Raw genomic sequence first — 15,029 nt, 5'->3', positions numbered from 1 at the left:
TCACAGGTGTAGAGTAAAAATGATTGCGCAGCAGTCTAACATAGCTTGGGTTGCTGGCAGATTTTCTTGTGCAGTATTTGTCCAACATGCATACGCATCAAAGTTGTGTATCCTTGCTCAGCTACTGCATTTCCTTTCTTTGGAAACATAAATATAGTGACGTGAAAAAAAAAGTACACCCTCTTAAGGTTTTACATATTAAGACATATCTGACCTTCACCTAGTCCTCACCAAGTTCTAACAGTAGATCTAACCTCATGTGACATGTAACAGTTTTGCAGCATATGATCCATTTTTCTTTCTTCACTGTAGCAATATTTGCAGAATGTGCCACTTGAATATCTGAAGAACATAGAGGTTGCATACAAAAAGACTTTCCTTCCACAAATCAGGTAAGTGCATGCAGAGCTGTCAGTAGACATGGGGAAAAAGACCATGGAAAGTACATATTGCTTTGGTTTCAGCTTGATTTTTTCTCCCCCAGGGCTGATATGCTCTCATTTGCCAACACTAGAGATAACCTTTTGTATTCCTTTTGTATGTAATTACTTAAATGTGCATTGAAAGAATAGCATTGAATATTATGAAATAAACTGTATTTCATGTAATGTATGCAACAGATGTATGTAGGAGTGAAATATTCAAAATACGGGTAGTGGATACTTAGTATATTGAAAGTAAGGCCTTCCTCACAGGTGTGGCTCAAGCGTAAATTAAGCAAATGATATCCCAGCGGATAAGGAATATATATAGAAATGCTGAACAGACCTGATTTCCTATAATTTTGGCTAGCATGAGGACTTTAGTGAATCAAAAAGGCGATTGTTGGGGCACAGTTGGTAGGTGCTTTGGTGAACATGACTGCTCAGCTTGCTGATATTTCATGAACAACAGTGTCAAGGTGGAATTCTGAGGGAAAGACATCAGCAAAGGGCTATATTTGACTTAAGTGCATAATCTAGGGTTGTAATAACCATACATTGATTTGAAAAGCAAGGCAAAATAGATGAGTAACTGCAGATAAGTTTAATGCAAATTTCAACCTAATTTAATCAAAGACGCTCTGCTGAAGCTTCAGAAGAAGATACCATAGTCAGACTGTAGTGTACAAACCACTTATCAAACCTAGTAATACAGATTTGAGAATCCAGTGGTGCAAAGAACACAGGGGACCTCTAAGCAGTGGAGAAATGCAATATTGTCAGATGATTCATCCTTCACTGTGTTCTTGACAAATGGGGCCAGTGCACTTGTGGTGCCATCCTGCTGTGCTTGGGGTCAAATCAAGTGTTCTAGTGGTTCCTTAATATTGTGGGGTGAATTTTCCTAGCATGGTTTGGGTGCATTCATTCTTTTATATGGCAAGGTCAGTGCTAATTGCTACATAATTGCACTGTCCATTCGACTGTGTCTCTGACTGTTACCTTCACCCTGTGTTGCAGTGTTTCTTTCCTGCTAAGACAGACTTTTTCATGGATAATAATAGCCCCATCCACAGAGCACATGTGCCTACCCAATGGTTTGATGAGCGTGACCCTCTTAACAATATGTTACAGCTTTCGCTGCCACCAGAGCAGAGCCCAGTTGAGCATTTTGGGGATATTTTGGAACATTGCCTCAGTAGTTTTCCACCTCTTATCAAGCAGGTGTGCATTGACTGACTTTATCATGGAAGAATTTCCTGTCAGCACATAGTGGACCAGCTCTCCAGTTGAGTGACTGCATTGGTGTTTGAATTTTTTTGTCCACTGCCTGAAAGTTTCATGTGCTAAATATATGTTTACATATCACAAACATTACCCTCTAAATTCATAATAAAATACTGAAATTTTAGGATAAATGTCTTTTAGTATTACTTGCCTAGTCTCGTACAATGATTTCAAAGATGATCATTGGCACTACCCTTCACCCTCATTCCCTCAGTTCTAAAATCATCATCTGGAATTGTTAATATAATGTATAACACTTTTTATTTGTGTTTCAGTGAGACCTCTGAGGTGTTGGTATATGATACAACTCAAGTGCAGGATATTGAGAAGGTAAGGGCAGATACAGTTCCTTTAGAAAGACTAAACCCCCTTGAACTTTTTTCTCATTTTGTTTTCTCAGTTCATTTAAATGTTTTTTTTTCCTTTTTATCTACATTCCATACTCCGCATTAAGGAGAACAGTGTTTAATAGAGGAAAATACATATTAAAATGTGAAACTAAATATCAAAATGCTATTAAACAGAATCAATACTTAGTGGAAGCTCTTTGGCAAAAATAACAGCTGTGAGTTGCAATAGGTCTCTACCAACTTTGCACACCTATTTTGGCAGTATTTGAGCATTCTCCTTTAAAACTCTGTTGAATCCCTGATAAGATCCTTGTGTAGTGTTAATGGACAGAAATCTTCAAGTCATGCCACAAGTTCTTTATTTGATTTATGTTACGGCCTTGATAAGGCCACTTAAGGACTGTTTTGATCCTATAGCTTTGGCAGTGTGCCTCTTGTTGTCAAGATAAAAGATGAACTTCCACCTCAGTTTCAGTTTTCTTGCAGAGGGCAGCTGGTTGTTCCTCAAGGACTTTTTTGTACTTTGCTCCACAATCATTTTCCCTTCTATTGTGACAAGTGCCTCCTTTCCTGTTGATGAGAAACATCCCCATATCATGATGTCATTACCATGTTTCATGGAGGAGGGATGGTGATGTGCTGTGTTAGGTTTGCACTGCATGCAGTATGTTTTACTTAGGACAAAAGGTTCTATTTTAGTTTTGTTAGGTCATTAAATGTTTTTCCATATGTTTGCATTATCAAATTTCCTTTGTTGCCAATTTCTTCAGTAATGGCTTCCTTCTTACCAGCCTGCCATACAGGGTATATTTGTGGAGCGCTTGAGGTATTATTGTCATACACACTTTGACCAGGACATAAAGACCTGTAACCCTTTCAAAGTTGCCAATTGTAGCTTGCTCAAAAAGTGCTAAAGTTTGAGGGATGGCCTGATATAGTAAGGGGCTTGGTTACATCTTAGCTAATTTAAGAGGTCAACATTTACCTTACCAAGCTATTTCTTTTTTTAATCATTTTTTCTTTTTCTTTTTTACATTTTAGATTTCTAGAATGCCTTTTTTACTTGTAACTTGTAGGGTAATATGTATAGATAAAATATGTAATACTTTTTAATTTCAGGCTATAAGTTAACAAAAGGTGAAAATAGTCATGCTTGAAAGTTTGTGAACCCATTGCATAATTTGAGATTGTTTGGTTTTTTTAACCACAAAATGCATATTTAATCAGAATTTGTCACTTTCTATTTGAAATATAGTATAATTATTCACCAATTTGAGTGTTCTGAAAGAAAATGTCCATGCAGAAAAATAATACACACAGTATACAGAAATTGTGCAGGTGCAAAAATAAGTGACTATGACTTACATCAAGGTAAAGCAGGATCAGGTGAGTCAATGACAGTGTTAACCAATTAACCAAGATCACCAATGAAATTGATGTGTTAGGGAGGAGCAAACATAAATAATTGCAAGAAAGCAGGTCAGTTACTCTTTCAACGAATGTAACATCATGCCTTGAACTAAGGAAACATCAGCAGAACTGAGGAAAAAAGTAGTGGATGCTCATTAAATCTGGACAAGGTTATGGAGCCATTTCAGAAAGATTCAGACTCCATAAATCCACTGTTAGGCAAATAGTATACAAGTGGAGGGCATTTAAAACAATGGCAACCCTACAAAGAAGTGGCCATCCTCCTAAAATTTCACCCAGGGCCACAAGGAGAATAATAAAAGAGGTAAAAGGTTATTTTAGGATTACATCCAGAGATCTACAAGCCTCTCTAGCTGCCTTTGGAGTAGTGGTGAATAAATCAACAATAATCAAAACCCTGAACAGAAATCCCATCTATGGAAGGGTCACCAGGAAGAAGCGTTTTCTGTCAAAAAAAACTAACAAAAAAAGAACAAAGATTGCCAGAGACCACACAGACAAGCCTGAAGAGTTCTGGAAGTCTGTTCTCTGGACAGAAATCACAAAATTAAAATGACAAACTAAGGTTACATAATAATGCATAATAGTGAAAGAGAAATTGAATAAAATAAAGTCAGACAGAGCTCAATATAAATAGAGCTGCGATGTGTCCAGGGTGCATGCAATACATTATGTCCAAGTAGTGCAGTATGCCAAATACAATGAAAACTGTATGTCCATGTAGCCATTACGGGTGATTTGCTGAAGGAAATGCAGCTTGGCTAATTAGCAGTCTTATTGTCTGGAGGTAGAAGCTGTTCCTCACCACTTGCAGACGTTCCGTCAAGAAGTAAAGGATCCAATTACAAAGGGAGGTGTTCAGTCCCAGGTCCTGGAGCTTGATGACAAGCTTTGAGGGCACTATGGTATTACGGTATTTAATGCTGAGCTGTAATCAACAAACAGCATTCTCACATATGTACAGGTTTATTATACAGGTGGGAGAGGGTAGTGGCAACAGCATCCTCTGTTGACCTGTTCTGGCAATATGCAAATTGCAGTGTGTCTACGGTGTCAGGCAGTGATGAGGTGATGTATACTTTGACCAACTGGTCGAAGCACTTCATGATAACTGATGTGAGTGCAACAGGGCGGTAGTCATTCAGGCAACTGACTCTGGGTTTCTTAGGGACAGGGACGATAGTGGCTTTCTTAAAGCAGGAAGGAACTATAGACTGAGCTAGAGAAAGATTGAATATGTCCGAGAAGACATCTGCCAACTGGTCTGCACATGCCTTCAGAAAACGGCCAGGGATAGCATCAGGGCCAGGAGCCTTGTGTGGATTGGTCTTTTTAAAAACTTTACACACATCCGATCTGTAAATGATCAGTGAGCTTTCATCTTGGATTTCTGGAATCCTCCTGGTTTGATCTGCACCTCCAACTGAGCATAGAACTGGAACTGGAAAATTGTGATTTCATATTGTTACTGTTTTATTCTCAAGCAAGTTAGAATGCTCCATCTGTATAAATGGGTACAAAAGTCACTGTAGTTAAAAGCAAAATGAATACTTTCCCAGCTCATCAGGAAGAGAGGCAGACTGACAGAATATACACCACTGTGAGAACTACCGATGTACACTCCCTCAGGAGATAGAAAGGGTGACATTTTATTGTCAGGTGTTCAAGATGTGTAGAGCATGATGTTGAAATAATCTCCACGGCTGTGCACCAGGAATTGGAACTGGAAAATTGTGATTTCATATTGTTACTGTTTTATTCTCAAGCAAGTTAGAATGCTCCATCTGTATAAATGGGTACAAAAGTCACTGTAGTTAAAAGCAAAATGAATACTTTCCCAGCTCATCAGGAAGAGAGGCAGACTGACAGAATATACACCACTGTGAGAACTACCGATGTACACTCCCTCAGGAGATAGAAAGGGTGACATTTTATTGTCAGGTGTTCAAGATGTGTAGAGCATGATGTTGAAATAATCTCCACGGCTGTGCACCAGGAATTGTTTACCATGAAGCATACCCCGCTGCCTTTGCTCTTACCCGAATCCGTTGTTCTGTCCTGACGGTGAATAGAAAATCCTCCCAGGAGGATAGCAGAGAAGAATATCAGGCCATCAGTTGAAAACTCAAGGTGGGCACAAATTGGGTGTTTCAACAAGACAACGATCCTAAACATTCAAGTAAGGTCACTAAAGAATGGCTTAGGAAGAAGAGGTTCTGTGTCCTGGAATGGCCAAGCCAAAGCCCTGACATGAATCCTATTGAAATGCTGTTGCAGGACCTGAAGATGCAAGACATCCTTCAAACCTCACAGAGGTGGTAGAGTTTTGTAAAGATGAGTGTAGAAAAAATCCCTCCAGCAAGATATCAGAGACTGATAATTGGTTATAGGAAGCGGCTGTGTGAAGTTATTCCTGCTAAAGGAGGTGCCACAAGTTATTGACTGAAAAGGGTTCATTTACTTTTGCACTCAAGAATATCTGGTGATTTGTGAAATTTGTCTAATAATCTATGAGTTCAAATCCATTTTTATGTGTGGGAAGTCTTTATTTAGGATATTCATTCTATATATTCATTAAGAGTTCAAGTTCATATAATATCTCTATAATATCTAAAATCATGATCACCTTGAAGGGTTCACAAACTTTCAAGCATGACTGCACTTGATATATGAACATAGAACTGGAAAATTGTGATTTCATATTGTTACTGTTTTATTCTCAAGCAAGTTAGAATGCTCCATCTGTATAAATGGGTACAAAAGTCACTGTAGTTAAAAGCAAAATGAATACTTTCCCACTTTTGTTGCATTTGATCAATTATTGATGTATTGGTATTAGACTGAGTTCAACACCAAAAAATGATTCCGAAATATTCCAAAATATTAAGGGATTTGACTAAAACAATCTAATTTTTTTACTGCTCAGTTGTTACATTGTATTGCCATAAGGATGAAGGGCTTTGTGTGAGAAGTTTGTTACTCTGTATTGTTAGTTACACTTCATTTGTTCTCAGCAACCCAATGCAGGTTTCTGAAATTGATTTTTAGATGAAATCATAGTTCTTACATTTTACATATATTTTCACATACTTGTATTTCTACTTCTTTTTCCTATGTTCTTTAAATTCAAAGGTGGTAGAAGACATTGAGTATCTGAAGTTTGAAAAGGGGCCCTGGTTGGAACAGGATGATGTCACTTTCCATTACCTCAGAATGTTGTGAGTATTTTAGAAACCAGGTGTTCATTTTATATATAATTTCTAATTTCTTAGATCTCGTACCTTCCATTCATTTCACTGAATTAATTTAATTAGCTTTGTCTTTTGCTTTCAACTCCACTTTTTCCAGTATATTGTTCTTTTGTGAGATGTCTATCTGGTATTTTGTTTTGTCCCAACGTGGACAGGACTTAATCAGTTTACAGCATTATTCATCTGGTAATATGTCAAGTAACTCAGTTGTTAATTTGTATTGTCATGTCAAGTAATTTCAAATAGTTTAACTGGAATTAAGATTTTAAAAACTGTTTTGTTTGAAGGTAATTCATATAGAGTCTGTCGTGGAATTTTATCGAAGAAGAGCCAGGAGAGGTATTCTCATTCACTCAATAAGGTCTTTATTCATATTGCAATATTGGAAAAAGCCATCACCCATCTGTGCAGAGAAGTGAAAGGTGATTCAAAAGCAAGCAGGGAGAGCCCTTGTTTTATATCTTTTTTAAGCTGATGCAACACTTCAAGGACAGGCAAAGCAGTAATTTTCCATTACTTATAGGTTTTTGCTTTTAGCAAAGAAGAGCAGTTATTCAAATAGTTTCTCATACTCCCTTCTTCAAGCAGCAGAGATAAACATTATTAAAACATCCCGTGCCCTTGACGAGTTGAGTGCTATCACACTTTGTTCTAAGTATCCAGCTGCTTCTGCAGCACAGCTCTGTCTGTAAACAACATTTTTAGGATAAAACACCTTTTCTCAGTAACTTTCCATTACATTCCCTCCTTTTTATCCTTAAATATGTTCACACCACAGAGTCCTCATAGGGGTCACCTGGTGGGTCCCAGGGCTCCTCGGAGTTTGTTCTGAGCAGTGCATATTGATGTATAAACATTTTCATTACCATAGATCGAAGCATAGGAATAATACAAGTCATACAACAGCACAACAGCAAAAACACAGTCTCAAGAGAAACAGTCCCCATGACCCAAATAATGATTTTAACCATGAAAAGAAAGCGGGTGTATCTTTGATGCCTCTCTCCTTATTCACGCATTAGTTCTTACAGCACAGGTAAATCCCTGTGGGCTGGAGCCCAGCATAATCTTAGGGGTTTTACAAGATAGGTCAACAGCTGGGTAATAACTCTTAGAAAAATCTACACATTGTCCCCCTGCCTCAGCTGTGCCATTTTGCAGAACATTTCTAGCTGAAGTTGTAAAATTTCTCTTTGTTCCATTCCTGCAAAACATCTTATTATGAACAAACAAACCACAATAATAATTTGCATCTAGGAGAATCTCTCCCAAGGGTAACCCCCCTACAGCAGGTTGGGGCCCCGCTGTGCGAACCCAACATGAACTCTGATTCTCTCTGCTCGCATACAAATGTGACAGAGCTAAAATGTATTTATGCCATTCACTCCCTTATCATGGGTGTGCTCATCATTTCTCATTTTCAGTGATCTTTTCAGTCTGTACTTAATTCATGTTAATTCGCCTCAACTCTGGGCCTGCGATGTTCCCGGTGGCACGGGACTGGTGTCATCTGCTTCAGGGCTTCCTGGTCTGGCCAGTGGTGGTTCCCAAGTCAGGGAACAGTTTAGGGCGCTGTTATTTGCAGTTTCATCTACCCCTGGCGTTCCTTCAGTCTGATGTTTAGTCTATCTTTCAGAGTTCTGTTCCTTCGTTCCACTGTTCCAGTAGACTGAGGGTGACGGGTGCAATGAAGGTCCCATCTCACCCCGAACAACACAGCCACAGTCTGACACACCTTCCCTGTGAAGTGTGTCCCTTGATCACAATACAAGAGGCAGGGCAGTGCCCACCAAGGGCTTATCTCTGTCATCAAGTGTTTGGTAGACACAGAGGCAGTGGCAGCAACGCACTGGGAAAACAGATTATAAGAGCCCAGGTTTTCCCTTTACAATTGTCAATTTGCCAGTGCATGAAAGGTTCCTCAGGAGCAGGCCTTTTGAGCTGTAGCACCTGCACCTGAACTGTAGTTGAGTTCCTTTGATAAGCATCACATCGAGATACCGCATAAGTGGCTACTGCTTCAACCCACCCAGTTTTGGGTAACCGGCACACCATTTGACACACACCCGGGTGTCCGACAGAATGCATTTGTCGGACTACAAAGGGCATTAGGCTGTGAGGGCATGCAGGGCGTCCAGTGTGCTGGCAGGACCACACCCAATCATCATGCAGCCCCACATTCTTTTCTAACCATGTCCATTTCTCTGCTTTAGAGGCCTCAGCCTGAATGTCCTGTAGCTGTCCCCTTTTCACCAACAGAGGTTTCACAGAGGTCTCAGACTCCTGCTCTACCAGGACTGCTCACCTGACAGCTGCATCTGCAAAGTTGTTCCCTCGAGTTACTGGAAACATTTCTTTATTACGTGACTTACACTTTACCACAGCTACTTCAGTCAGCAGCTGCAAAGCTTCTAACAGTTCAGAGACAAACCCAGCACTCTTAACTGGAGTCCCTGCCGTGTTGAGGAAACCCTATTCCTCCACAGCCATCCAAAATTGTGGCATACACCAAATGTATATATAGTCTATATAAATCGCTACAATTTTCCATTTAGCATATTTACTAGTTTCAATTAAATCTTTTCATTCGGTCTGCTGGTTCTACACCAGATTATTCACGGTTTATACAGCCAGGCAGGTAGCCTGCACAACACATAAACACGGCCCCTTGGTCACCACATCGAGGGGTCCTGAATACTAACCCACTAGACGACACCTACCTCCATGCTCCTGCGCCAGCACAGCAGCTCACAACCCATTTCTTTCACTCACATACAGATTACATAAAGATGATCCGTCTGAGAAGGAATTTATCCTGGCTTTATTATGTAGTTGGTTTTATACCCTTTTTTCCGTCCAAAGATCTAATACTTGGAGAAGCCTGGCCTTATGGATACCCTCATTAGGTAAACAATCACAATATCACATAGCTCTATTGAGGTAGTGCACATAAATGCTATTTCATACAGTAATTCCTTATAAATGCTGCAGGGCATCCCAGCCCAATAAGTCTGGGGTGTCCCCCACCCACATCAGTAGTTGAAACTGTACATCTTTTCCCAAGCGTACTGTGACAACTTGTACCTGCTTTAAACACAACCCTTGCCCCCCTTCTCCTGTAGCCCCCTGTTACCCAGTAGAAAACTTTATATCACATCTTTATGCTGTTTTAGTCTAAAAACAAGACAACTGTGCTCCTGTGTCCCCCAGGTACTGCACACTGTAAGATTATTTCACTTTTATTTAAATCCTAGATAAACCTAGGAAGGCTACAAAGGGGCTTACTAGATTAAATCTATTAGTTCACGTTACAGCTTCTGATATGTTCTTTAAATGTGAAATCAAGCCTCTTTCTTACAATGTCTCCAAAAAACGCCGTTTTTTTTAACTAACTGCGCACCAGCTTATTAGTAGTTTTATCTTTGGGGTTTTGTCCTCCTTTTCCTCCATCTGGATATGCCCAATCAGGAGATTTATCCCAGTCCTCATTATTTTCTTGAAGGGGTCTTATATCTCGGTATAATATTAATATAATATATACTATAATTGCAACAAACTGGCGGCTCCTTTTTCCTTTTTACCTCCCATTTGCAGCGCTCGCACTTCTGCATGCATGCTTTGTGAGTTATTAAATCAAATCTGTCTCCGCTCTCCGTAATATCAGGAACGCATAGTTGTACATTCTTGGCAACATCAGGTTTTAACCCACTCAAGTAAATTTGTTTTATTACTGTGTAAGTATCTTCATTCACTTCCTTTTCATCGGCTAACCCCAAGTATACTATCCATAAAGTTATAAACCTTTCTGTAAAATCTGAAACATCCTCACTTCCTTCTGCTGACATGCTGTTACTTTTCTCCAATCAGTTTTCGATGGGTAATGCTCTTTCAAAAAATCTCCACACTAATTCCTACCCTTCTCCCAGATTCTCTCTTAAGGCGTTCTATTTCTCCTTTTGCCTTTTCTTTTTCTGCATATATAACGTTCAGCCATCGCTTTTAGCTTTTCCGTCAGGGATCTTTGCGTCTCATCCCATTCCGTTTTCTCTATGATATTCTGTTGAATTCTCAAATATTCCTCTAAAATAAAACCCTTATCTGTTTATTTTTATCCCAATGTTCATACACTTTTCTACATTCCTGTTCAGACTAAATTCCATCTGACGGTCCATATTTCTATTTAAGTTTCACTTTGCATTAATCTAATTTCTTTTTTTTTTCTGACACCCAGTCAGACACCTCTGAGTAAAAAGGCTCTGGCTCCGGACTGCTTTCTAATTTCGGTGGAGACTTTTTCTTTTTAGCACGCATGGCCATGACTTTAGCTGCAGCTTGCTGTTCTTTAGTTTCAAGACTAGCCTTTTTTGAAGCTTCCCATCATTTCTGTGATTCCTCTTTCCATGACATAAGTTTTCCAATTCACTTTCTTTCCTTTCTTCTCCTTCTCTTCTAACTTTCCCCTGTCCATTCTGACCACTTACAAAGATCCTTCATAGTTATGGGCCCCTAATTATCATATATAAATCATGTGCAAGTTCCCTTACACCTATTACCCTAGCTTCACAGTTCATGAACATAAAAATATTTTCTTCTGCCGGGACTCTAACCCAGGCCTAGTGGGACTCACCTACTCCTGCTTCTCTGCAGTTATCGTACATGTACTTCGCTGGGCCACTCAGCCCAGCTTTGCCTTTAGAGCTCTCATTACCCATTGTCGACAATGCCTTACTGTTTCTAGAACACTATCGCATTAACTACTCCGCAGAGCAAAAACCGCATGTCTGTGTTAAGATACGTTCGTTTCACGAGTCCCAGACTCGCCGGGTCCCAGACCCAGTATAAGTCCCTGACTTATCGAAGAGAACACCCTTGTGGCTCACTTTTCAAACTATTAGTTTTTTTAAGGATCACTTACTGATGTCAGACAGCTGCCAATTCTCCAGATGCGTCTCTGTAAGGATAAACAGATTATCCCCCAAGGTTCGTCCAATTCACTAAAACTGTCCGCATTCAGGTTTGTGATCCCATCCTCGTCGCCAATGATTGTCGTGGAATTTTATCAAAGAAGAGCCAGGAGAGGTATTCTCATTTACACAGTAAGGTCTTTATTCATATTGCAATATGGGAAAAAGCCATCACCTGTCTGTGCAGAGAAGTGAAAGCTGATTCAAAAGCAAGCAGGGAGAGCCCTTGTTTTATATCTTTTTTAAGCTGATGCAACACTTCAAGAACAGGCAAAGCAGTAATTTTCCATTACTTATAGGTTTTTGATTTTAGCAAAGAAGAGCAGTTATTCAAATAGTTTCTCATACTCCCTTCTTCAAGCAGCAGAGATAAACATTATTAAAACATCCCGTGCCCTTGACGAGTTGGGTGCTATCACACTTTGTTCTAAGTATCCAGCTGCTTCTGCAGCACAGCTCTGTCCATAAACAACATTTTTAGGATAAAACACCTTTTCTCAGTAACTTTCCATTACAAGTTTTACTTAAAGAGGTGCTTTAGAAGCCATTACTGCTGTTATTGTGAAAACACAATAGTATATTTATTTTTATTTATTGTTGCAATTGTTTTGTAAAAAAAGAAAAATCATATTGTTTAATATACATGCAATGATGTGAAAAATGACCAGCAAGCCAGTGTTTTGCTGGCAAAAGCTCTGCTTGTTTTGTCATTTCTTTGACAAGGCCTTGAGAATTAAAAAAAAATACATAAGTGCAATAAGATCAACAGGGCTCCTTCATAAATCACAACATAAAACATGTTTTGCTTTTCTTTCATTGTTAATTAGGTAGATGGGTTAAGAGGTTGTTTAGGGTGTTAGACAAATAGAACAGCTGCCCAAATGGTTTGAAATATTTTAGTTGCAGTTACTATGACAGTATGACACAAGGAGAAAAAAATCCTTACACTTTTAGAGAGAGGAAGGAGAAAAAGGTTATTGTTAATTCGAATAGATGCATGCTTTTAAAGCTCTGTTTATAAACCAGAATGGGAAATTCAAGTTTCTAAAAGTTTCTTTACAATGACAAGTTAAAGAGAAAAATCCATCCATCCATTTTTTTTCTGGTTTATCCATGAGAGGAAACTAGTGCACCCTGAAGAAACCCACATGTACATGGGGAGAACATACAGATTCCGTGCAGATAACACCCCAGGTTTAGAATTGAAACCAAGGCCCTAGTGCTGCAAGGCAGCAATGCCAACCACTGCATCACTTGCTGCCTAATTTAGAATTAATTAGAAATATACAGTGTACATATTTCACTTGATATGCATACTTGCTCTATCAAAACTTTTGACAATACTGTACTGCATGCAATACTGCTCCATGAGAACCTGTACATGAAAATGTACAGTTTCTATAAATTTCTCGTGTAATCTCTCTTAGCAAGAGTTTTTTTCTATTAGGTGCAAGTTGTTCTCAGCTGCAGTGAGGGACCTGGAGCCATGTGCTTTAGAGTAGTGGTGGTGTTCTTTGTGTGATGTAATGCTTTGCATTTTGGCCAAAAAGTTCCAGTTTAATTTTGTCAGTCCACAATAATTATTGAGACTGCACTGTCGCTTAAATGCATGTCTGCTGTTATTTTCAGTAATGTTTTCCTCCTCGCCATCCTACATACACCTTCCATTTCTTAATAATCATATTGACTTTACTCTAAGAGCTGTTCAAGACCTTTGTATTTTTATACCCATTGCCTAATTTGTACCTTTTCATAGTTATTTCCCAGAGTTCTTTTGAAAGTTCCTTGGTACTCAAGGTTAAGTCTTTGACTTGCAACTCTTTTATTCCAAAATCACGCAAGTCACTTAATACAAGTGTATGCCAGATATCTTGGTGTGATTTTGAAGGTGATTGGTTACACCTGAGCTAATTTAGGATTGCTATACAGATACAGCCATTCAAAACAAGCGGGCGATACTGCATTATTTTGCGGTTCGCTGTACGCAGTCTTATCGTAAATTCTCCTATAATACCGCAAGTAAAATAATAGTATCAGGAATTTCCGCAAGGTGGAGGTAATAAAGCTCAACGTCTCATGTTTGAGCTGTCGCCATCAAAGTCTTTAACGAAGATATTACTAATGAATGACCTTGGACAAGCTGTAAACTCAAAGTATTGCCCTGGTCCACATTCTTTTTTTCATTGACCGTCTTTGTAAAGAAAACAGCATTTTTTCTTTACAGCATGTTCTTTACAGCATGTAAAGAAAACAGCATTTCGCAATCACGCGTTTGTTTCCAATCATGCAAAGTACAGTAATTTTTGAGAATCGATTCACCATGCGTTTCACATGCTCAGAAAAGAGATTGATTTAGGAACATAAACATATTACTGTATGCAAACTGTACTGTAAACAGTATGTATATGTATATTTAATGTCTTAACTGTGCCCGTTTAAGTATTTAATATTTATATGGAATTTTACCACTGAAGGGAAATCTTAGTAGCTGAGCATAAAAAGAATAGGAGCATACTGTAACGCGTGTGAAGGCCATAAACGATATTAATTTTGGAACTTAAACATACAGTATATGGCTGGTCTCGGTACTTTAAAGAAAACATACACACCAGTATTCCATTTCTCCCTAAACATTTTAAGCATCAAAGTCTTTAACTAACGTGATACCGGAGTCAACAAGCATACTTTAAGAATTTGATTAAAAGGGAATATAATATGGAATCGCGGATCTAAAGAAATTAATAACCATATAATTATATTCATGTACCGCAACACAAGAATAGTACACGCTGTACGTTGTCTGTTGATAATGTTTCTGTAGTGCTTTTTCAGCACTCTGCATGTGACCTTGCCGGTGGCGCTGTGGGTTAGGTTCCTGACTCCCACGTCACACACTCCGTGTTCGAATCCCGCTGGAGCCTTGACTTTTTTTTTTTAACAAACATTTCTTTGAAAAAATAAAACGTTTCCCTGGGTCAGAGATTAAATAAAACCTCACTCGCACCAAACAAATTTATATTTCTAAATATCACAACATGATCGAATTTAAGTCATTTTAATAACAATGAATAGTCACCTATGCGTTACAATATAAACGTTTTGATTTAAATCGCAAACGCGGGTTTAAATATATGTGTTTTTTGATTCACAATCAGACAAATGCAACATAAATTGATATCTTTGTCTTCTAAGTATCTTAAACTTTCAGCATAGCTTTCTCCCCGTTTAGATTTATTTTTCTTGGGATCTTGGGAACAAACGTGGGAAGATTAGATTGTAATCGTTTTTATTTTTTAAATACATTTTAGAAAAGTGTAATCTATA

General features: G+C 38.6%; 1 protein-coding gene across 1 annotated transcript in view; it reads left to right on the top strand.

Moving 5' to 3' along the window:
• ndufa10 (NADH:ubiquinone oxidoreductase subunit A10) overlaps window positions 1–15,029 on the top strand; it is a 38,290-nt gene that overhangs the window by 9,001 nt on the left and 14,260 nt on the right. The window contains exons 6-8 of the mRNA XM_088931280.1: window positions 313–392; window positions 1,985–2,039; window positions 6,623–6,708. Coding sequence (XP_088787406.1) covers window positions 313–392; window positions 1,985–2,039; window positions 6,623–6,708 — 221 coding nt within the window. The remainder of the gene's footprint in view (window positions 1–312; window positions 393–1,984; window positions 2,040–6,622; window positions 6,709–15,029) is intronic.

Source organism: Atractosteus spatula, chromosome 13 (assembly GCF_055471065.1).
Source record: "Atractosteus spatula isolate fAtrSpa1 chromosome 13, fAtrSpa1.hap1, whole genome shotgun sequence".
NCBI classification, from domain to species: domain Eukaryota; kingdom Metazoa; phylum Chordata; class Actinopteri; order Semionotiformes; family Lepisosteidae; genus Atractosteus; species Atractosteus spatula.
This window is presented reverse-complemented; position numbering and strand designations above follow the sequence as displayed.